Raw genomic sequence first — 19,906 nt, 5'->3', positions numbered from 1 at the left:
AGCAAACATCTGTGCTGCTGAAATACATCCTTTCATATTTTTTTTCCTTCATTTGGAACCTTTCCTTGTCTTCCTTTACTCAGGCCCAACATGAACTGATTTGCATGGGTGCTCCTTCTTTGGTACCATAATCTGTTCAGCATTGTGTGGGCTTATGTGGAATGATTGGGGAGGCCAGGTTTATTTATCCTGTTCTGTGAGGTTTACATTCTTCCTTTCCTCCCTGCTCTCTGTCTGCTCCTTCATTCTTGGCTAGCTTCTCTATTTTTCCTATTATCTGAGAGATAACTGCTGCAATGCATACATTGTTTGGAGAAGTTCAGGGTGGAAAATGAACCCTAGCTGCCAGCCAAAATGTTACTCATATTTTGCCAACTCTAGTCAGTACTAAATAACATAATATTGGGCTGCCTGGAAATTTAGTAAGAAATGTTTTGGGAATTTAAAAAAAAGGGTTACATTTTTTTGTTATTAGGATAATGTTTTTACATTAATTTGCTATGGTTCCATGTTGACATACAAAGATGTTTTTCTTCCCCTCATCTTCAGATTCATGCTGGAAATGCTTGTACACTACAGTTATTTGACAATACTTGCCCAGTCGCGGGGCAGTAATTATTTAGTATTATAAATGGTAAATATTTTCAGTCAGTTGTATTACCTTTAAATCAATATATTATGCTTTAAATATGTCAAAATGATAGCGGCTTACTTTTACTGTACATTACAAGCTGACTCCTTTAAATGGTTTTTATGATGAATAAACAGTGGTTAAAAAAACAGAAAGGTGTCAGACTAACAGTAGAAAATCAGGCAAAAAAAAATCACATGTTTTTACTTTAACACTGCTTTCATTTGAACTAATTAACTGATTGTCCAAACCTCTGTTTAATGTTCTGTCAGTAGGCTGCTTCATTGATTTTTACACAGATTGCTCTGTCAGTGTGCAGCGTTCCGTGTTACTGACCTCATTCTGTTGTGTATGCCTCTCTTTCTTTTGCCATGACCAGGTGCTGATTGACCCAGATTACCTGTTCACCTCAGGTCACCATGTCTCGTGCCCGGCAGCCCCCGCTCGTCACGGGCATATCGCCCAAAGAAGGTGCAGCCTGGACCAAAGTCACGATCCGTGGAGAGAACCTGGGCACGGGCCCAGCCGACCTCATCGGTAATCCATTTTCTAACCACATAGCTAACCACACAGGCGGCTCTGTCTTGGTAAAATGTTGCAGGTCTGCGTTTGTTTATTTTTTTAACATAAATGTCTGTTACACAGTATTGATATTTTTATGGGGAGTGACATCCGTATTTAACTTGGTCCTGTTTTGCATGCTAATTATCCATATTTCTTTTCTTTTTTTCCATACTCAAATGTGCACGTGTAGTTCTACAAATGAATATAATACAGAAATACAGTACAGTTTATTGACATTTTTAGATCTGTACACAGAACTGTCTTCACAAGATATCAACACATTAACTAATTAATTAACAGGAGTGAAAATAAAACTATAAATAATGAATGATGACTTATTTTCATGTTTATTTACTACTTGTATTACTATGTGGTTCACTGAGAGAGAGTTGCTGGTCTGAGAATTTTGTAATTGTCACTTGCATTAGCTTCTTTTATTGTTGTAGCCCCAATCCCTATTTTTAAAGCAGCTGCTGTAGAGTTTGTTTTTCATCATTTATTATGTAAAACACGAACTATACCTGTTTTTTCTGCTCTGGAATAAGAAATTCATGACAACAGTTTCATAAGTTGAGCACAGAGCTGTTTAAACTTGCATATTTGGGGATTAACTGAGTAATCAATATTGTATCAATTTTTTAACACATGTGAGCAACACTCAACTGTTAATTTCTGACAAGTATTGAAAGCATTGAAAAATAGAAGTCTTTCCAAAAGTAGGCCAACACCGTTCATAAAGTCATTTAAATATTATACCTACTTTAATTTGTGGTGCAGCTGTAATCCATGTTTCTTGTACTGTAAATTCTTTATACATTTAGAATGACCTTTACTTTTTACTTTTTTCACACAAACACACATATAGAAAATGCCACATTTAAAAAAGTCTGAATTCACCAGCTAAACTTTGACTTTTGACATTTTTTTTTGCTTTTTGTGTGACTGATTACTCTCTAAAAACATTTTACTGTGATCACTTTTACAAATCTAGCGTACACTAATGTGAAAATTAGTTTTCACATTATTTTTCATTAAAAACCCAGAATTCTACAGCTTTACAGGTGGGCTACCGCCATCTTGTTGTCATCACACTTTTTCTGTGCTGATATTTCCCCCCCTCATATTCGTCACTCTATCCTACTTCTGTGATTTTACTGGAGGTGAGGAAAGGAGGGGGCCAGTCCAGAAGACTCACACACTTGGCAAGCCATGAACTGGCCAGTGATAGAGGTCTATTTCTAACCATGAATGCCCCAGGGCCTGGAATTATACAATTAGATATGCACAAATGTGTGTGAGTGCTTATGTATTCAAACAAAGTGGCCAGTAGAGAACAGAGGCAGGAAATGGGGCTCTAATAGGCATATTATTCACGGTTTTATGGGCTATTTGTTGATCGGCTCTTGTGGGCTTTTGTAACGTTTGATTACGCACACGTGAAGCTTTCTGAATCCCCTCAGCTGGAAATATCAAACTAATCCTTGTGTATTCCTTCTAGTGCCTAAATAGTATTAGTAAGGGGTTTTAAAAAAAGGATGACAGATGCAGGGGCATAGTGCACATTGTGAAAGTAATGAGCCACTTAGCACTGAAGTGGCACTCATTAGCTAAAAGGAGCTGAGTGAGAGGAAGGAAGATCAAGGCCACCCACACCCATCGCAACCCCAACTTGAACTTTGACCCCGGGTGACTAAACTCGCTGATAGACGTCAGAGCTGCCTAAAGTGAGCTCCTCTTGTTATAGATTGTGTGTCTGCATGTGCTACAGTTTGTTTGTTTGCCCTGTCACTGCATGTCTGTATTTCTCACTCCTTCCACCTTTTCCGTCTCCCTTCCGTCTCAGGTCTGTCCATCTGCGGTCACAACTGCCTGCTGACAGCCGAGTGGATGTCGGCCAGCAAAATAGTGTGCCGCGTGGGACCTGCCAAAGACGACAAGGGAGAGATCATCGTCACCACCAAGTCCGGAGGCCTCGGCACCTCTACGGTCTCCTTTAAACTAATAAGGCCAGAGAGGATTGGTAAGATTGAGATATCACCCTCATGTCATTTGTTATGTGCTAGCCTGGACAAAAGGAGCTGATACAAGTTTAAACAAGGGCTGCAGCAAATGATTATTTACATTAGTTTAGCATTAAATTCTCTTTATTCATTGTGTTTCTCTTCTTGTATATAAAATGTCAGAAGATATTCAACAATTGGGTTATTTAGCCACAAATGGCACTCATTGCTAAAGCATTTGAATAAAGCAAAAAACAACCTTACATGGAGAAAAATGAGTAACCTGAGGGAGAGTACATAAAAAATAGCCATAACTGAAAAAAACATAATAATAATTTTGACAAAACAATTAATGATTTTTAAGAAAAAATAATATGAATAACTGGCATGTGTGATTCTCTAAAGCCAGCCACACATCAGTGATGTTTTTTAGATGAACTCACATTGTTTATTTAACTTGAAACATTCTAACCAGAAACTGATGAAAAGGCACAGGCACGTGTGATTGGCTGAAGTCGACCACACATCAACGATGTTGCTCAAATGAGCAAGGAGTGTTTATTCTTTTGGCTGTAAAGTTGGCATTAACGTTTAACTAAGGCCGGCCACGTTCGTCATTTTTTCATGCCCCACATCCTTTGTGCCCTGTATACGTTGCATGTGTTTATTGAAGTTGCAAAATGTTTTGAGTCACTATAAAGTCCTTGACAAGAGCCTCCTAGTGTACTGTGTAATTAATTAGGTCAGGTACTGTATCTTCAGAGTACAGTGGTCAGAATTTGCACTAAATTTAAGTCAAAATAATTTACAACTGAAAAATAAATGCATATTTGTCGTGCATTTGCATGTTTGAGTCACTGTCTAGTTGTGTGAATACATTTGTAGTATGAAGGATATCTCAGTCACAGTGTCTCGCCTGTCCTGTCCCCCAGGTATCCTAGATCAGTCTGCAGTATGGGTGGATGAATTAACCTTCAGGACAGACCGCAACAAAGGAATCTCTCCGCTGTCACTGCGCCCCAGCAACCCCCTGGGCATCGACATAGACAAGTATGAACCAAGAGCGTACAAATACACACGCAGAAAAATGGCTCGGCACAATCCCACCGCCATAAACACAAGTGCTCCAGCCATTGAGTCATGGTTTACATCCCTAAACAGAAACAAACTCTCCCCATATGCCAGCGTTTGAAATATTATGCCAGCACAGCAATGGCTGAACAGCCTCTAACCGCTCACACAGGCAGTGGAAACACAATAATTGTGTATAAAGCAGACAGGATGACGATAAAGAGATAAAAGCTAAGGCAGCAAACCCACACATTTGTAGAGTGCCTGAGAGCAGGCAACATGCTGCTGCCTCCCACGTGCCTGGCAGGGAATACACAAGTTGTAACGTATAGTTTTTGCTGTCATGTTCTGGCATTTCTAGCTTAGTGTTTGTTTGGTTTAGGGGGCCGGGGGCAAGTGACCGCTCGTGGTCAGGAACAAGACCCCCATAAACAGGCTGTACCATTCACTTGCTCCTAGGGATGCATTAAGCAGGCACTATGTGAAGTATACAAGATTCTCTTTGATTATAATATACAAACATGCTATTGATATCTGTGTCCCAGCAGTTGCTCTTAATGTGTTACACAAAGGCACTCAGAAGGTAGAGATGTTTTTTGTTCACCATAAAGCGTCACCCTGTTGTCTGTCTGGTCTGTGTGTCTGTGTACATTTTTGTGTAGTGACGTCCCTGGAAGGTTACTCAGCTGGACTGTTTGCACCAGCTGTTCATAACGTAATGCTTGGACTAGTTAAACTTCCAAGTGTTTGAACAACTTCAGACAGATTGAGCATTAAATGGTTACACTCACTGAATATTAACTGTTTGTTATGTGTGCTGTATTTCCTACCAGGGGTGCAATGCTTGGTAATACCTGTTAATATCCAAGCTTATAAAAAGCTACCTGTGGAGCATGTAAATTATGGGTTCGCCAGCATATCAACCTAATAGCAGCTTTGTTGACTGAGCATCTTGTCAACATATTGTCAAATATAACATTTACTGTTGTCAGTGGTGATATTTCAAGGTTTACTAACAAAGTTGGCACTAGCTAAATGTTCAAAGGCAACTTGATGAGGAGCTGAAAAACTGCTTGTTTAGTGTTTGCTTGCCACAAAAGATGGAGAAATTACAAAGACAAAATAAAAGAAAATGGTGTCGGCATCTGCATGTGGTCAGATTCCTGCATACTTAAATATTAGCATTAATAGCAGAAGTAAATTTTATCATTACAGGATGAGCACAGTTTGTCACAAAGTGAAGCCAGAACTGCTGCAATCCATGCTCCGAGTGGAATCAAGTGGGCTAGGAAGTAATTCAGTTTTATGTGGATGTCATGCCCTTTCACAGCAAAAGTCCTATCTTTATGAGAGCTAAAATTTCCCAAGCCATCATACAGGCCCCTAATGAGCAAGTGGTGATGGTGCGAAGGGAAAACCCCCCATTTACAGGAAGAAGGCTCCAGCTGAACTAATAAGAGAGGTGCATATAAGGACGGCAAACATGACAAAATACCAACTACAGCAGAGAAGAAGTTATAAGACACGCAAAAGAAGCATATATATTAGGTTTAAATAGGTATATAATGAGAGCAACACTGGAGTGTGTGTGTGCGCGCGCATGCGTGCGAGTACGTCACCGAGTGTGTTCTTTTACATGGATTTTGTGTTTCTCTTACTTAAATGCTGCACTGTTTATGTGGGTTTTGTACATATGTGTGACTGCAGAGTGGGTGGTGGTGGTGCTGGTGGTGGGGAGGGGTTGAGTTTGTGTAGGCCACAGGTCATTAGTAAAGATCAAGCTTCCTTAATGAGTACTGGGTCCTCCAGGGGGAACCAGGCGTCACACACTGCACTTCCCACGCCAAGCTCTCCCAGCCACAGTACATCCCCGCCGGATACTGCCCCCTGCTGGAGAACTTGATCTCCCACACATCACATTTAAAAACGTCTTCAATTGTTTTACAAAGGTCTGCTCACACACAGTTTACTATAAAAATATTTATACGGGTATTTTCTTTATTTTAATTCCACCACAGTTTTTACTCTGTTTTTTTACTGTCGAGTTTTATCTTCATCTTTTTTCTCTCTGACTTCTTTCAGAGGCAAAATATCACCTAAAGATTTGGAGCTGACATTTCCAGGAATGAGCGCAGACTTCACCAGTGAGAACTTCTCTGCTACCTGGTACCTCATAGAAAACCATGCAGGCTCCAGGTACACAAGCTTCAAATTTGTCACTCATGTTAAGCTACCATCTCTCATAACTAACGATAAGAAGGAGGAAAGGAAAATAGAAAAACAAGCAGTAAAATATCTCTACCTTTCACAGAGGTCCACCAAAAATTGAAGCTCATATTTTCTTTAACTCAATTAATTAGACACAAGACAGGAGCTTACAGCGTAATGCATAAGGTGCATCAGTAAAACTCACACTAATACTGGTATAGGAGCAAACTCAAGGCTCGTATATCGTTTTCAGCAACTGCTGCTGGTTTGTTGTGTCTCTTTGACTGAACTCTTCCAATATTACTCCTTGCCAATAGGTGTGATTAGTGCTGCTATGATCTTATGACTTAACTAACTACTGACTTGGATAAAGTAATCAAAGGGCCACACATTACTAACACTAGTATGTTAACAGCTAATTTAGAATATGGTTGCAGGTTACAAGGAGAAATAAAACATTCCAATGTTACAATCTGATCATTATGTTGGAATTGAGTTAAGTAGCAGTTCAGGCTGGATTTAGGTTGTCTGCAGGCTAGTCTCAGACCCCATCATGTTTGACAATTAGCTAAAACAATTCAAATATTCCTGTATGGATGGCAGTGAATAAACTGAAAAATGTACACAAGGGCTGAATCTGAAGTCATTCACTATTTACTATATAGTCAGTTTTGTTAAATAAGTTTAATGTACTGTTTATCACAAAATTGCATATCTGTCTTTTCTCTTACTGATCATAACCTGTTACATTCTAATTGTGTGACAGTAACAACATAATTATTATAGAGAAAATTACCTAAGAAGATGCAAAAGTGGGGTGGGTTGTTTGTTTTTAATTTTACAGATGAGATCACCACAGAGTAATTTACATAAATAGGTAGTAGCCAGTAATGAATGAGTTTGAACACAGCTGTGGTTTTGTGCCATTGAAATGAGGTTATATTTTCTTCACTAAGTTTCTACATGTAGACAAGGCAGCCTGCTGACCCAAACAGCTGCCAGGGCAGAAAAGAGGAGAGTTATTTTGGACTCTCCTGGCTTCCTCTCCCCCTGCTTAGCCTTCCAGTAACCCAGACCCTGGGATCCAGCATTAGCAGGGGCCTCTGTTTGGACCTCACTGGGTGACTGTTTCTTCCTGCGGAGGAAACCTCACCGAGGACACTGACACACAGACACACGCACTCAAAGTGCCCCCAGATGTGCATGTGTCTCTGCACATACAGAAACGCACGAAGTTTCAAAAATATGACTGTATGTTTTGGACTGTTGGTTGCACAAAACCTTCATGGTTTATGTCTTTATTTAAAAAATGGAAAGTGATCATTAATTGTAGCTTTGATATACTGACAGTGTCATTTTGTTGTTTTCACAGCTTCGATCAGCTGAAGATTGCAGCCAGTAATCTGAAGAAGCAGGCTACTAAGAAGAACGAGGGGAGTCTGGCCTATGTGAAAGGAGGCCTCAGTACATTCTTTGAGGCTCAGGACGCTCTGTCAGGTGAGGGGAATTAACACATTTTTGTGTGCTGTGGAAGAGCACCAAATGATGTCTGATTAATACACTACATTACAAATCATCACTCTTCACTCTCCGCTTAGAAAATGGCTCTTGATTTTTGGAAGAGTGCGTCTTTGGATTTTTTTTCCCCACATGCGGTTTAGCTGCAGTTGATTAAAGAGGCTCATTTGGACGCCGTGTGAAAGCCCTCTACTTGGCACTGAAGTTGCACTGGCCAACCACAACACAGTTAATTCACCTCCATCAAAATGAGATCAGCTCTCACCTGTCACACACAGCCTCTCGCTTCACTCTGAAAAGTCGACGTAAACACACACACGCACACACTCACTGACCTCTGCGTGCAAAAAAGATTCCAAGGTAGCAGAGACTGACGGCTGTCGCTCTGCCAGGTACCTCAAATCGATTGTTCACTTCATCATTCATACTTTTGTCTGTTTACCCTTTGCTCCCGCCTTAGCTGCTCAGTTACTTCCCCTTACTATTTATATGTACACTTTTCTGCCTCCATCATTATTATTATTGCTTTCCGTATGTTTGTGCCGCGGTTGGAAGAGAGGCAATGTTTTCATTGTTAGCGGCTGAATCTAAATAAACGGAGCAGCCCAACACAATGCACGCCAGAGTATTAGGACTGATAGTGCTGATAACAGACCCAATATGACCAGTGGCAACAATGCGCAGTCATTCTCACGTTCAGACTGAGCGTGCCTACTGTGTGCCCACTGCACCAATGGGAAATGTACAGTTTCCAGGGGTTGAAGGGAAGCAGTACCCCATGGGTGGACTCATGTGACCTGTGACTCACAAGCACATACTATTGTGACGCTTTCTGGCTTGTGTGAAGTTACTGAGATGGATATAGTACTTATCAAAAATTAATATGTGTGTAGCCAACAGAGAATTCAGGATGACTAAGTCCCCTTAAACATTCTTCAAATGTCTTAAATGGACCTTTAAAAGGTCTTAATTTGTTTTGGATGGATCTTAAATGCTTGTAGTATAGTCACATCACCACATGAATTTCCAGCACATAATACCTTTCTAAAACAGAAATAGAAGAATCTCTTTATTGTCATTGTATGACATTACGAGTGGTGCTCCTGGTTGGTGCATCAAAACACATTTAGATTTCCCAGTAGGACTGTGTTGTTAAGCTCGTGCTTCATAGGTTGACTAACTCTTTTTGGCTTTTTACTTATAAACAGAGTTAACAGTTGGCTGACAGGATAGATTAGCCAATTAAATGATTGTGGCTTATTTCCAGAAAATTACCCGCAAAATACTAAAATCCCTCATGAGTTGGTTTAGTGGGGATCAGTTGGCCTCTGAACTTGTTTGCTTGTTTGCTAGTCTGTAGAAATGAGAAGCATCACTCTTAATGACAAATGTCTTGAGATTAACAAGAACTTTTGTTAGTTAAAGTCTTGAAATGCTGAGTAAGGAAATTGTTCTGTGTGCCAGCCAATGATATTTCTGTTCTTAGATATTTCTATGACTCGACCAAAATATGTCACAAGTTTAATTTAAAGTGCTTTTAATAAGTCTTAAATTTGACTTGGTGGTGACCTTTGGGCATCCTGGGATTAGCACTAGGCTGTCTTCATCTCCAAAGAACTGAAGACGGCAAAATATTTCAGCTCACTCGACGGTACGCAACACGGCCAACTACTTCAGTACATGCAGACACACCAAGAAACTAATTACTGAATGTAGTGGAGCATTTCTAAGCTAACAGAAAGTCACAGGTATTTCACTGCGGGAGTATGCGTCAGTGAATATAGTATATATAGTGTTACATAATCAGATGGCATGAAATGTGTCTTCAAATGAATACTAATGGTGTTATTGAACTTCCTGATGTGTAAACTAGCAGTTTTTGGTTTTTGTCATATTAACTTTCTTCCGGTTGACTAAAGAACCGTTTTTTTTATTAAAGAAATTCAACAAATGTGTAGATTTTTCAAGCTTTGCTTAGAGATATTTTATGTTCAAGCTTTTTGGTAGATGTCATGATATCTTTATCTGTTAGCATTTTCCTCACCGATATTTTCTATTCTGCACTTGATTTTAGTCTCCGTAAGTTTATTTTCTTCATGGCACGTAAACTTAACAGTGACGTATCAATGTTTTGAAGGAACACTTGGTAGCACAGGAGACGTTACGAGAGTGTCGAACCAGTTAATGTCTGTTACTGCAATGCTATGTGACCACTGATTTTCAAAAGACATTTTTATAGAACTAAGAACAGAAACTGTCTCATATTTGAAGAGGAATTATGACTTAAAAGTTCATTTTTCAACTTCCTGAATCTTGTCTGCTCACTATGACTCATTGCAGGCCTGCAGCATCCTTTTTATGCCAAAATTTGGCTTCCAGTCATAAAAGATGAAGTGGAGGCCCAAAACGGATGGCTCAAGTGGAGCTATTTTGTACATTATGGATGGTCAGCCAAACCGACATACCAGCCAGCATGCTGCTTTTGAGCCTGCCAGCTCCACACAGCTCTGCAATAGTTTACTGCCAGGGCTCGTTAACACAGCTGTCAGAGCAACTGTGAATCCTTTCTTTGTCTCTCTTCGATGTTTGGCAGCTCTCTGCAGTTCTGAATTGGTCCAAATGAACCTCACCTGAAAAGTGTCCATTAGAATTAGAAAAAAATTAACAGTGAATAGAAAAACTTAACAGGGCACTTATGTGTTCTCGTAGTTCAGAATGTGCTGCATTAGAAGTTGCTGTGGTGCTTCCAAGCCTCTTCGTCACCATTACAACATTCTCGTCTCCTCTCCTGTTTATTTTCAGTTCTGCTTGCATGTGAGATTTTTATTGATGACTTTAATAGGCGACGTCTGGAGCTTTTTTTTTCCTTCTTCAATGCAAGTGTACTGCTGCCGACAAGGTGGAAACAACAGAGAGGAGCCAAATGTAGGAAAAGAAATGAGGCAGCTAGAAAATGTTTAGAACAAACAGCAGGATTCTGACTTGAACATCTGTGGACTTTCTGCCTCTCCCTCTCTTCTTCTTGTCCAAAATAATTGCCTCTTAATTGCTCTCCAGTACAGCTAAGCTTCTCCAGCACAAAGCAAAATAAAATCTCATATCACCTTATCTAATTTAGACTTTGGCAAATCAAGAAACAAGGTTACCCAGCTGAAAACAAGCTGAGAAGAACTTGTAAATAGTGATGACGATAAGTGAAAGCTGAAAAGTAGTCCTGTTAGGTTGTTGAAAACAAAATGTTTCTTTAAACTTTACTGTGGATAAACTTCCTCCTTCACACCTCTGCAGACTAATCAGACAAGCAGCAGGTTCAAATCCAGAACCGTTTTGTTATGAAGCAGCTGTGCTGCACACTGCACCACCGTGCTGCACTAGCATATTGCAAGAGTGCATGTTCACTGCACAAAGGAGCTCAAAAAAAAAAGCTCACCAACACATAACAAGACCGCGTGCCAAGAAAAATCTAAAAGATAAGGAACAAAAAAAGAAAAGGGATGTTGTCAACTTCTAAAATTCAGTATATAGAAATATATATATACATATATATATATATACATATATATATATATATATATATATATATATATATATATATTATATATATATATATATATATATATATATATATATATATATATGTATATGTATATATATATATATATATATATATATATATATATATATACATATATGTATATATATATATATATATATATATATATACATATATGTATATATATATATATGTATATATATATATATATATATATATATATATATATATATATATAGAGAGAGAGAGAGAGAGAGAGAGAGAGAGAGAGAGAGAGAGAGAGAGAGAGAGATACATACATATATAGATAGATGGATGGATGGATGCATGGATGGAATTCTGGCCCTGTGAACACCAGCCCTGGGTAGACGTAGCATTAGGTTAATAGGGTATCAGACACGAAGTCATGCTTAACTTTGTCAAGTGTGCTAGTTACCAAGAAGTACAAAGGTAGAAATCTTACATTCTGTAAAGGGAAAATTTCAGTGCCTCCAAAAAAGGCTTTACCAGCTTCAAAGGTAAATATCTTCCTCACTTAATGAAGAATAAAGATTTTTTGTTTCTTCTCAGAGGGTCAGGAATGACCAGAAATTGCATGGATTCCTGTAACATAAGCTAACAGTCTAATTGCTTTTACTATACCTGGTGATCCAGCTTACTGCCAGATAAACTCAGCCCTGTCAGTCCTGATGTTGGAGGCCAGTTGAGTTGGAATGCTGAAAATGTACATTTTTAAGCAGCTCTAAACCCTTGTAAATTTGTATGTTTCAAATTCCTTGGCATGTATGAGCTCTGTTTTATAGTTAAGGTAGTGTTTTGTGTTGGTGTTATTTTTATGCTGCTGAAGAAACCCTGTTCACTTGTACATGTTTGTTTTGGTTTTTTTGATACTACCAAATTTCTGTGGATTATTTTGTTTATGTTTAGAAAGGAATTGTTTAGCAGTTTTAAAAAACAAACAACAAAAAATCCACTGCTTGTGAACCAGCACACACTGGTGAAAGACATGGATGGGGTTTGGCCATGGAGCCTCGGTGACAAATGTGACCAAGCCATCAGCCAGACACACACAGTCAGCCAGTTTGTCTGCGTGCTTATGGGACGCAGACAAACTGGCTGATTGACTGACTGACAGTCCGTCAGGGACTCTGGGGTTGTTGCCACTAAAATGTTGAAATTTGAGGTTTTTCATTGTTGTGTGAAAAGGAAGTCTCCCATTGACGCAGGAAGCGGAATGGTTACCGTGTTCCAAAAATGCACGATTCCCAGAGCCTATTCCCTGAGTCCCCATCCCCTGCTGGAGTCAAAACATCTCCGACTTTAGAAACCAGGGACACTGTATTTTTATTCTTATTCTTTTTTTTGCCTCGACGGTTCCAGGAAGTTAAGCAGGAGCTGCAGCTCTTCCTCAGGTCCTGGCTCGTGTGTTATCCGGACCCTGACCTAATGTTTAGGTTAGCTGTGACGTCATGTGATCTTGAGTATGTGACACATGCAGAGGACAGGCAAACTGGCAGTAGGGCAAGGGGGGAGTGTGGAGACATGAAGCAGACCTTCAGTGTATGCGTGTGTCTTCTTTTGTGTTCAGTCCTATTAATTCAGCCATCTCCCGTATACACTCCCACGTCTCTGAGCTTTTGACCAAACCGGCATCTGGCCTCATTTTCTGGTGGTCAAGAGCAAGAGGCCAGTGACGTCCATACTGATTAGGCAATGGCATGTTTGAACTGGGTGTTTTTAGGAATACCTCGGTCTCTGCCTTGAGGCTTCTGTCTGTCAGAACGGACCCGTATATTTATTTTCAGAACACTCCCCCTTCACTTTGCCTCCCGCTCCCTCTGCTGTCAAGCTCTGCTAACAGCCAGCATCAGAACAACAGAGGGAGGACAGAGAAATGAAGAGAAGGAAACGGAGAGGTGTACTGTCTTTTTTTGCCATCTGTTTCTATCCTGTCTTCATTCTTTAGGTGTCTGCTTGTCACATATTTGAGTTGCTTCACAAGTGTGTATGAGAAAGTCTTCTAAACCCTCTCCAACTCTCTTCTACTCTGTCAATAAACCCACACTGCAGCTCTCACCACCCAGCTGCCCACTTCTTTATTTATATACTGGGGTAGCCCCGCTGCTCTCTCTCCCTATTTTTTTTTCTCCTTTTCTCCCCTCGTTCCTTTTTATAAAAAAAAAAAAATCCCTCTCCTGCGTAAAGCTCTTCTTGCTAAGTGATTGATACAAACCATCAGAGAGTTCCTGCTCCCCACCACGCTCCCAGTACAGTCATTTTTGGTATATAGACCTCAAGCTCTGCTCTCCCCAAAATTGGAAACATTTTAAGATTCACATTGCCTCCAGGTCAGAGGGCTCCAAATGTCCCAAGACCACCACACTTTGTTGTTGATGGCTTTGGTTAGGTGAATTGATCCAGTACAGTCATTTGCCGGGACAAGGTCAGGTCCTTGTTGCGTGGGAACAACCATGGGGGTGTGTGGCTTCAGTAACAGCATCTGTGGGTGGAGAACCAAGGCAGTTATCTCCCATCTACCGCGGGGGTAGGCATGTTTATTTGTTTTACCTTTGGTTCCTGAAATTGAAAATGTTCCCGGGGATTGGTTACTCTGCAGCGTTGGGAACGCAAAACCAGTCTTATATTTCTCACCCTTCTATGCTTTAAGTTATGATTTTTGCATTTTGTGAAATAAGCTAACAGTGATTTATTTATTCATTGCAGCTATCCACCAGAAGCTGGAATCTGATGGCACAGAGAAAGTGGAGGGATCAATGACTCAGCGGCTAGAAAACATCCTCAACAGTAAGTGTTCGATCAGTGTGCAGACGAAAACTCCACAAGGGCTTTTCAGCAGAGTCCTGTGATGCTTTTTTAGGGAGTGTTTTAATTTAGAAATCTCAATAATACACTGAAAGTTCCAGAATTAACAAAATCTCAGTGACACAAAGTTTTGGTAATACTGCCGGGGAATAGCCTACATTAAAATACAAATCAAAATGAGTATGTAAAGAGCCAGTGCAGTGCTGTAGATCACCCACCTTCAGCATCCAGCAGTTGTCACAGACTCTGATGCACTGTGCCGTCAGACCAAACACGTCTACATTGTTTCACCGTTGCAGATTGTTCTTTTTTTAGCGTGCAGATCCCTCAGCAGGCCCTGCGTGTGCGTGCTCGTGTGTCCGCCATTTCATGTCATACATGATAATGGGACTGCTCTAATGGAGGGTCAGTAAGCCGGTCCTTTCCCCTTTTCTAGTATAAATAAACCTCGTAGCCGGACATAGCTTTCATCCCAGACTTGAGGGCCCATGGTCCAGAGGGTCCAGTCTATCGTTCACCCCCAAAAACCAAGCGATTCAAACTACCATAGGCGCCAGTCAGCCTATCACGAAATAGTCTTGTGAAATGTCACAGCTAAGATTGGTGAGGGAAAAATGTTAGATGTTCCCCTGTTTGGTCTCGTGCTGTTTTTCCTTCAGGGATTTTGTTTTGCGGGTGGAGTTTTGTTTTGATTAGAAGAACTCGCGTTTTTTTTCTATTTGACGGCACATCCAAGGCCACCCACGAAGCAAGTCAGCTGTGCAAAGGTCCCACCAAGCAGCTTGACTAAGAGATAGCCGTCACTTTCTCCTTAGCAGCTCAGTCTCTGCTCCTGCTCCTCTCTGTGTCAAATAACATCCAGAGCGGGAAGAAAACCAGAGACCAGCAATAAGAGGGAAATGTGGTATCAGCATTTATTTATATAGGATCCTAGTTTCTCATTTTCTCCAGCCTCCTTCACTCTCTCTCACTCTTTCTCACTTTGTCTTTCTTGTAGGAGCGAGCAATACCGCCGATACTCTCTTCCAGGAGGTCTTGGGCCGGAAAGACAAAGCTGACTCCACACGCAATGCACTCAACGTCCTGCAGCGTTTCAAGTTTCTCTTCAACCTGCCACTCAATATTGAACGGAATATTCAGAAGGTACTTAACCCTGTTTTCAGGTGTTAATGGGCACATTTTAACCTAAACCGCAATCATTTCCTAAACCAAGTAGTCTTCAGTTCTTAAACCTAACTACTGAGAGAAATAGAGGGTAAAAAGCCTGTGTGGACAATGTGAAACAGTAAAACAAGTGCAAAAGATAAACACAGCTCTAAACAGGACGTGAACCATCCTCTGGATGATAACCCACCTTTCCTCAGATTGTCTGCCCTCACCACCAGTTTTTCTTTTTTGTTGAGTTATGGACTAGATGAAAATCTGTTTTATAGTCTACACCTGAAAATTCTGGACAATGTTTAGGACTGGTTATTTGCTTACCATTCGTTTAATCCTGTTTCAGTTAATGTAGCTATCAAGCTATCCCGTGACTTATTATTGTTTAGTTGGTGGAAAAATAAAAGCTAATGCTCCCCATGAGATGTGCTACCTCATTTCACTTCACTTAAGCTGTTTCCTCACATGCAGCCCTGACCTGTACTTTTCTCAGCTGAGCTGCATGTGGAAACACAAGCGCCTGACTTACTGGGAGTTTAAGCTTTAGTGGAAAATCTATGCCATAGCAACATCATCACCACAAACTCCTCTAAAACCCTACAGCGTAACGTAACGTCCACCTCTCTAGAAATGTAACTGCATGTTGGGTCCAGGCAGTACACAGCTATTGGGATTAGCCTGTTCACCAACATCAATTCTTCCTGTGCATTTCCATCTACATTTTTTTTCATATATCAGTGAGAGAAAAACAATCATAATCTCAACTTAAAAAACCCAATATTAAAAAATTTGGGGGCTTACAAATGTTAGCAAATTCCTGGAGGGAGATTGCTGAAACTATCAGAATGTATATGAGGAAATGTACACAAGCACAGGCATGAATGCTGCCAACAACACGGTGCACTCACATGGGTTACGTCATAGGCTCTACGAGGATTCGTCAGGCCGTAGTTGAATCAGACATTAAATGATCTTAAAGCTGCCAGCTGTCAGCACATCTGGAGATAGAGAAGGTGAGTTTTCAGGAGAAGTCGCAGGAAGCCAGTGGGCTGAAGATTTTTCTCCCTTAGCCTCTAATCAGGCAGTTCTCATTTCTAAAACAAACAGAGTACTTGGCACAGTGGTGCAGTGGTTAGAATTGTCACCTCACAGCACTCACACTCTGTGGAGTTTCCATGTTCTTCCTGTGCCTGGATTTCGATTGGATTTGGTGTGGATGTGACAAGAATAAAGCAGGGAATAGCATAAAGTGCTGTAAAAATGTGTGAGTAAATGCTGCTTGTAGAATAAAGAGCTTTGAATGATTAGTAAGAGTAGAAGTGGTGGTTCATTTCTACTAGTGAGTGTGGGACTAAAGCACAGTGCGCCCTGCTGTTTTCTAAATGAAAGAAATGACAGTTTGGGACATTGTCCTGATTTGGTTCTCCCAAAAAGTTTGGAGTTTGTGTGGTAGTAGTAGGCAGCACATAAGTGTATAAATAAGTAGAGCAAAACAATGGCTCTTTCTAACAGTTGAAGCCACATAATGGCACAAATAACACACATTTTATTTCTCTACTTCCTGATTTTCCATTTTTTTTTGTATAAGCAAAGGTGTTAATTAAAGCAGTTTTGATCTTTACAAATGTTTATTATCATTATTATTATTATTAGTAGTAGTAGTAGTAGTATTTTTGGGGGGCTGTATAGGTGTCTTATTCTGATTTATAAACTCACCACAGGCCCACAAAATGCAATGTTTTATTGTTTTAACACACAGCTTAAATGATTGTCAACCAGAGGGTGGAGCTAGAGAGGCTTAAATGCAAAGTGTGTCTCATGATTGATGAGTTAAAAAACTGTACATTATGAAATGAACAATTTCTTCTTTCCAGGGAGATTACGATGTGGTGATCAATGACTATGAGAAAGCAAAGTCTCTCTTTGGCAATACTGAGGTCCCTGTTTTCAAAAAAGGTAAACTACTTTAACTTCAACAAATGCATGAAATTCATGGCTTTTTCGAAACTGATTGTTATGGTGATTACCAATGTTTTGACTCTACTTTACTGCAGTGTACGCTGAGGTTGAGACGAGGATTGGAGCTCTGCGGAGTCTCTTGTTGGAGAAACTGCTGCAGACCCCATCTACGCTTCACGACCAGAAAAGATACATCAGGTCTCTTTACAATTCTATGACCCTGTTCAAGTTTGGATATTTTTCTTTACACGTCTACTCTGTCAGCATCCAGCAGAAAGTCATGACAAGTCCCTCCACTCCCTTTGGTTTCTTTGATGTCTGCTTGTGTCATCGTTTACCAGAACTTCAACCTCCTCCCCCCACCCTTTCTTTTTTTTTTCCCCTCTCACTTTCCTCAGTTCACCAATCATATTTCTGTTGTCTGGCTCTCTTATTTCTGCTTCTATTTTTCTCTCCCCCTGTCTTTCTTTTCCTTCTTTTTTTTCCACTTCATCCATCTGTCCATTCATACTTGTGGTCTCTGCCTATTTATTATTGTGAAGACCAACCTGTCAGGATCACAGAGACCAGCTCTCAACCACATGGCAAATGGCAACATCTTTCATCCTGGTACATTAGGCACAGCTCTGAACGCCCACTCAGCTCCTGTTTACTCTTCACGTGGATGGTGGAAGCTGTGTGTGTGTGTGTGCGAGTGTGTGCGCTTGTTTTGTTCTTGTTTCTCAAACTTTTGAAAGATACCCTCTAATGAGAAACAAATGAATGGCTGGTTTTTAGAGTGACAGCAGAGGAGGTCAGGCCACAGCTTTGGGGGTGAATCGTCTGATATCTTAACTTAAAAGAGCCTAGCTATTCAAACCCCCCTTAGTTTTAATAGAGGATGATAAGAACACATGTTGGTGCTCGCAAGGTCACTCTCTTTTCAAAATAAAATTGTAGTCTTTTTGGTGGTTTTTTACCCTGATTTTAAAGAACAAGAGCATTAATTAATTCATACATATATATATGCGCTTATGCTCATCTCATTTTCATTTCTGGACTCTACTAGAGTTGCTTTGCATGATTCAGAGTTCAAAATGTTCCTCAATTATCTTATACTGAGCCTTTGCCCAGCCTCTCAGTTCATCCTGTCTGAAACAAGCTTGTTTTAGCTTCTGATGCGGTGCCCCATGTCAAGAGAAGGTTTGTACATTAGGTGGGCGGGGCTTTGTGCTCACAGCCAGACCCCTGCTCTTATTGATGTCATATAGAATCAAGAAATGAAGCATGTAGAGCAGAGGACTGAGCTTTTGTCTCTGAGGCAATACTGAGTGTCATTATCTTGACACTTGGACCGTGTTTGATATGAGCATCCACCATCCAGGAAAATCAGAATTGCATATCGTAAAAAAATATTTTTTATAAATGTCATGATGGCGTCATCGTGAATTTTTTTTCATTATGATAGTCGAGAAGTAAAAAACGGATAATGTGACAGTCATATCTTACGCTTAGTGCTTCAAACAGCTTTTTATTTAAATGCAACTTTCTCTTTCTTTCTGCTTGGTGAGGAGTTTGTGGTGGAATTTTTATGGTGATTTGAATTCATTGTGATTTGAATTAGCCGTCCTCTACGCTTTATGCAAAAAGACAAAGTGCAGTAAAACCTAATGGGGATTTTAGGCTGACCTACATGCTCCAGGAGATCCAGCATGGCAGTGCATCGACGCTCAGCACAAGTGGATCCTGCAGCTGATGCAGAACTGCAGAGATGAGTTCATCAGTGGCCAGAGAGGTGACTAAAAATGCACATTTGTCTGAGTTGACTCGTTTTGCACATGTAGTGAAAAGCCCCTATTTAGCATTTCCAATCAGGCAGCTGGTGGATGTTGTGAGCTGAGGGAAGAGAGCGGTGTCTCAGTCGTTCCAGAGCTCTGCCTACATTCCCTGCTCCTTCGCCGGCCTCCCTCACCCCAGCCTGTGCTGCTTGCTTGAGGCCTGTGTGTTTATTTTTTCATGAATGTATGAATAAGATGAAAGTGATGGAGCATTGGCTTTGGATTTAGGTTTCAGCGCTTGACATGTTACTGCACACACACAAACCCGCTTTCTCACTCACACACACAGCTTCACAGATGGATTGGAACAATTAACCCCAATTAAGCTGTTCCTCTGTTAAATCAGCCAGCAGAAAAATGTGGATCTGAAACCGTCCACTCAGGAAGACCAGTGATTCGCCAGCCCTGCTTAGACACATGCGTGCACACTCAAACTGAGGCACCCGCACAAATGCATTGTGGGGTGGGTGGCTGCTTCACATAGCACAGCTGGAACATAAACATGTCTAATGCTAAAAGTAACAGTGGTTTCCGGGGCTCAGGCTTGATGGATCTGGGGATTGGTTCGTTCCCCACTTCTCCACATTTAAATTTCATCTTGATG

At 40.6% G+C, this 19,906-nt stretch overlaps 1 protein-coding gene across 1 annotated transcript in view; it reads left to right on the top strand.

Annotated features, from left to right (window-relative positions):
* The window catches only part of exoc2 (exocyst complex component 2), a 47,614-nt gene that overhangs the window by 10,114 nt on the left and 17,594 nt on the right, over nt 1-19,906 (top strand). The window contains exons 2-11 of the mRNA XM_019347155.1: nt 1,011-1,168; nt 3,039-3,215; nt 4,128-4,245; nt 6,349-6,462; nt 7,847-7,971; nt 14,270-14,350; nt 15,366-15,511; nt 17,401-17,482; nt 17,581-17,691; nt 19,149-19,259. Coding sequence (XP_019202700.1) covers nt 1,051-1,168; nt 3,039-3,215; nt 4,128-4,245; nt 6,349-6,462; nt 7,847-7,971; nt 14,270-14,350; nt 15,366-15,511; nt 17,401-17,482; nt 17,581-17,691; nt 19,149-19,259 — 1,183 coding nt within the window. The 5' untranslated portion in view covers nt 1,011-1,050. The remainder of the gene's footprint in view (nt 1-1,010; nt 1,169-3,038; nt 3,216-4,127; nt 4,246-6,348; nt 6,463-7,846; nt 7,972-14,269; nt 14,351-15,365; nt 15,512-17,400; nt 17,483-17,580; nt 17,692-19,148; nt 19,260-19,906) is intronic.

The sequence above is a fragment of the Oreochromis niloticus genome, linkage group LG17 (genome assembly GCF_001858045.2).
Source record: "Oreochromis niloticus isolate F11D_XX linkage group LG17, O_niloticus_UMD_NMBU, whole genome shotgun sequence".
NCBI classification, from domain to species: domain Eukaryota; kingdom Metazoa; phylum Chordata; class Actinopteri; order Cichliformes; family Cichlidae; genus Oreochromis; species Oreochromis niloticus.
Note: the sequence above shows the minus strand (reverse complement) of the source record. Positions and strands in the feature narration are given on the sequence as shown.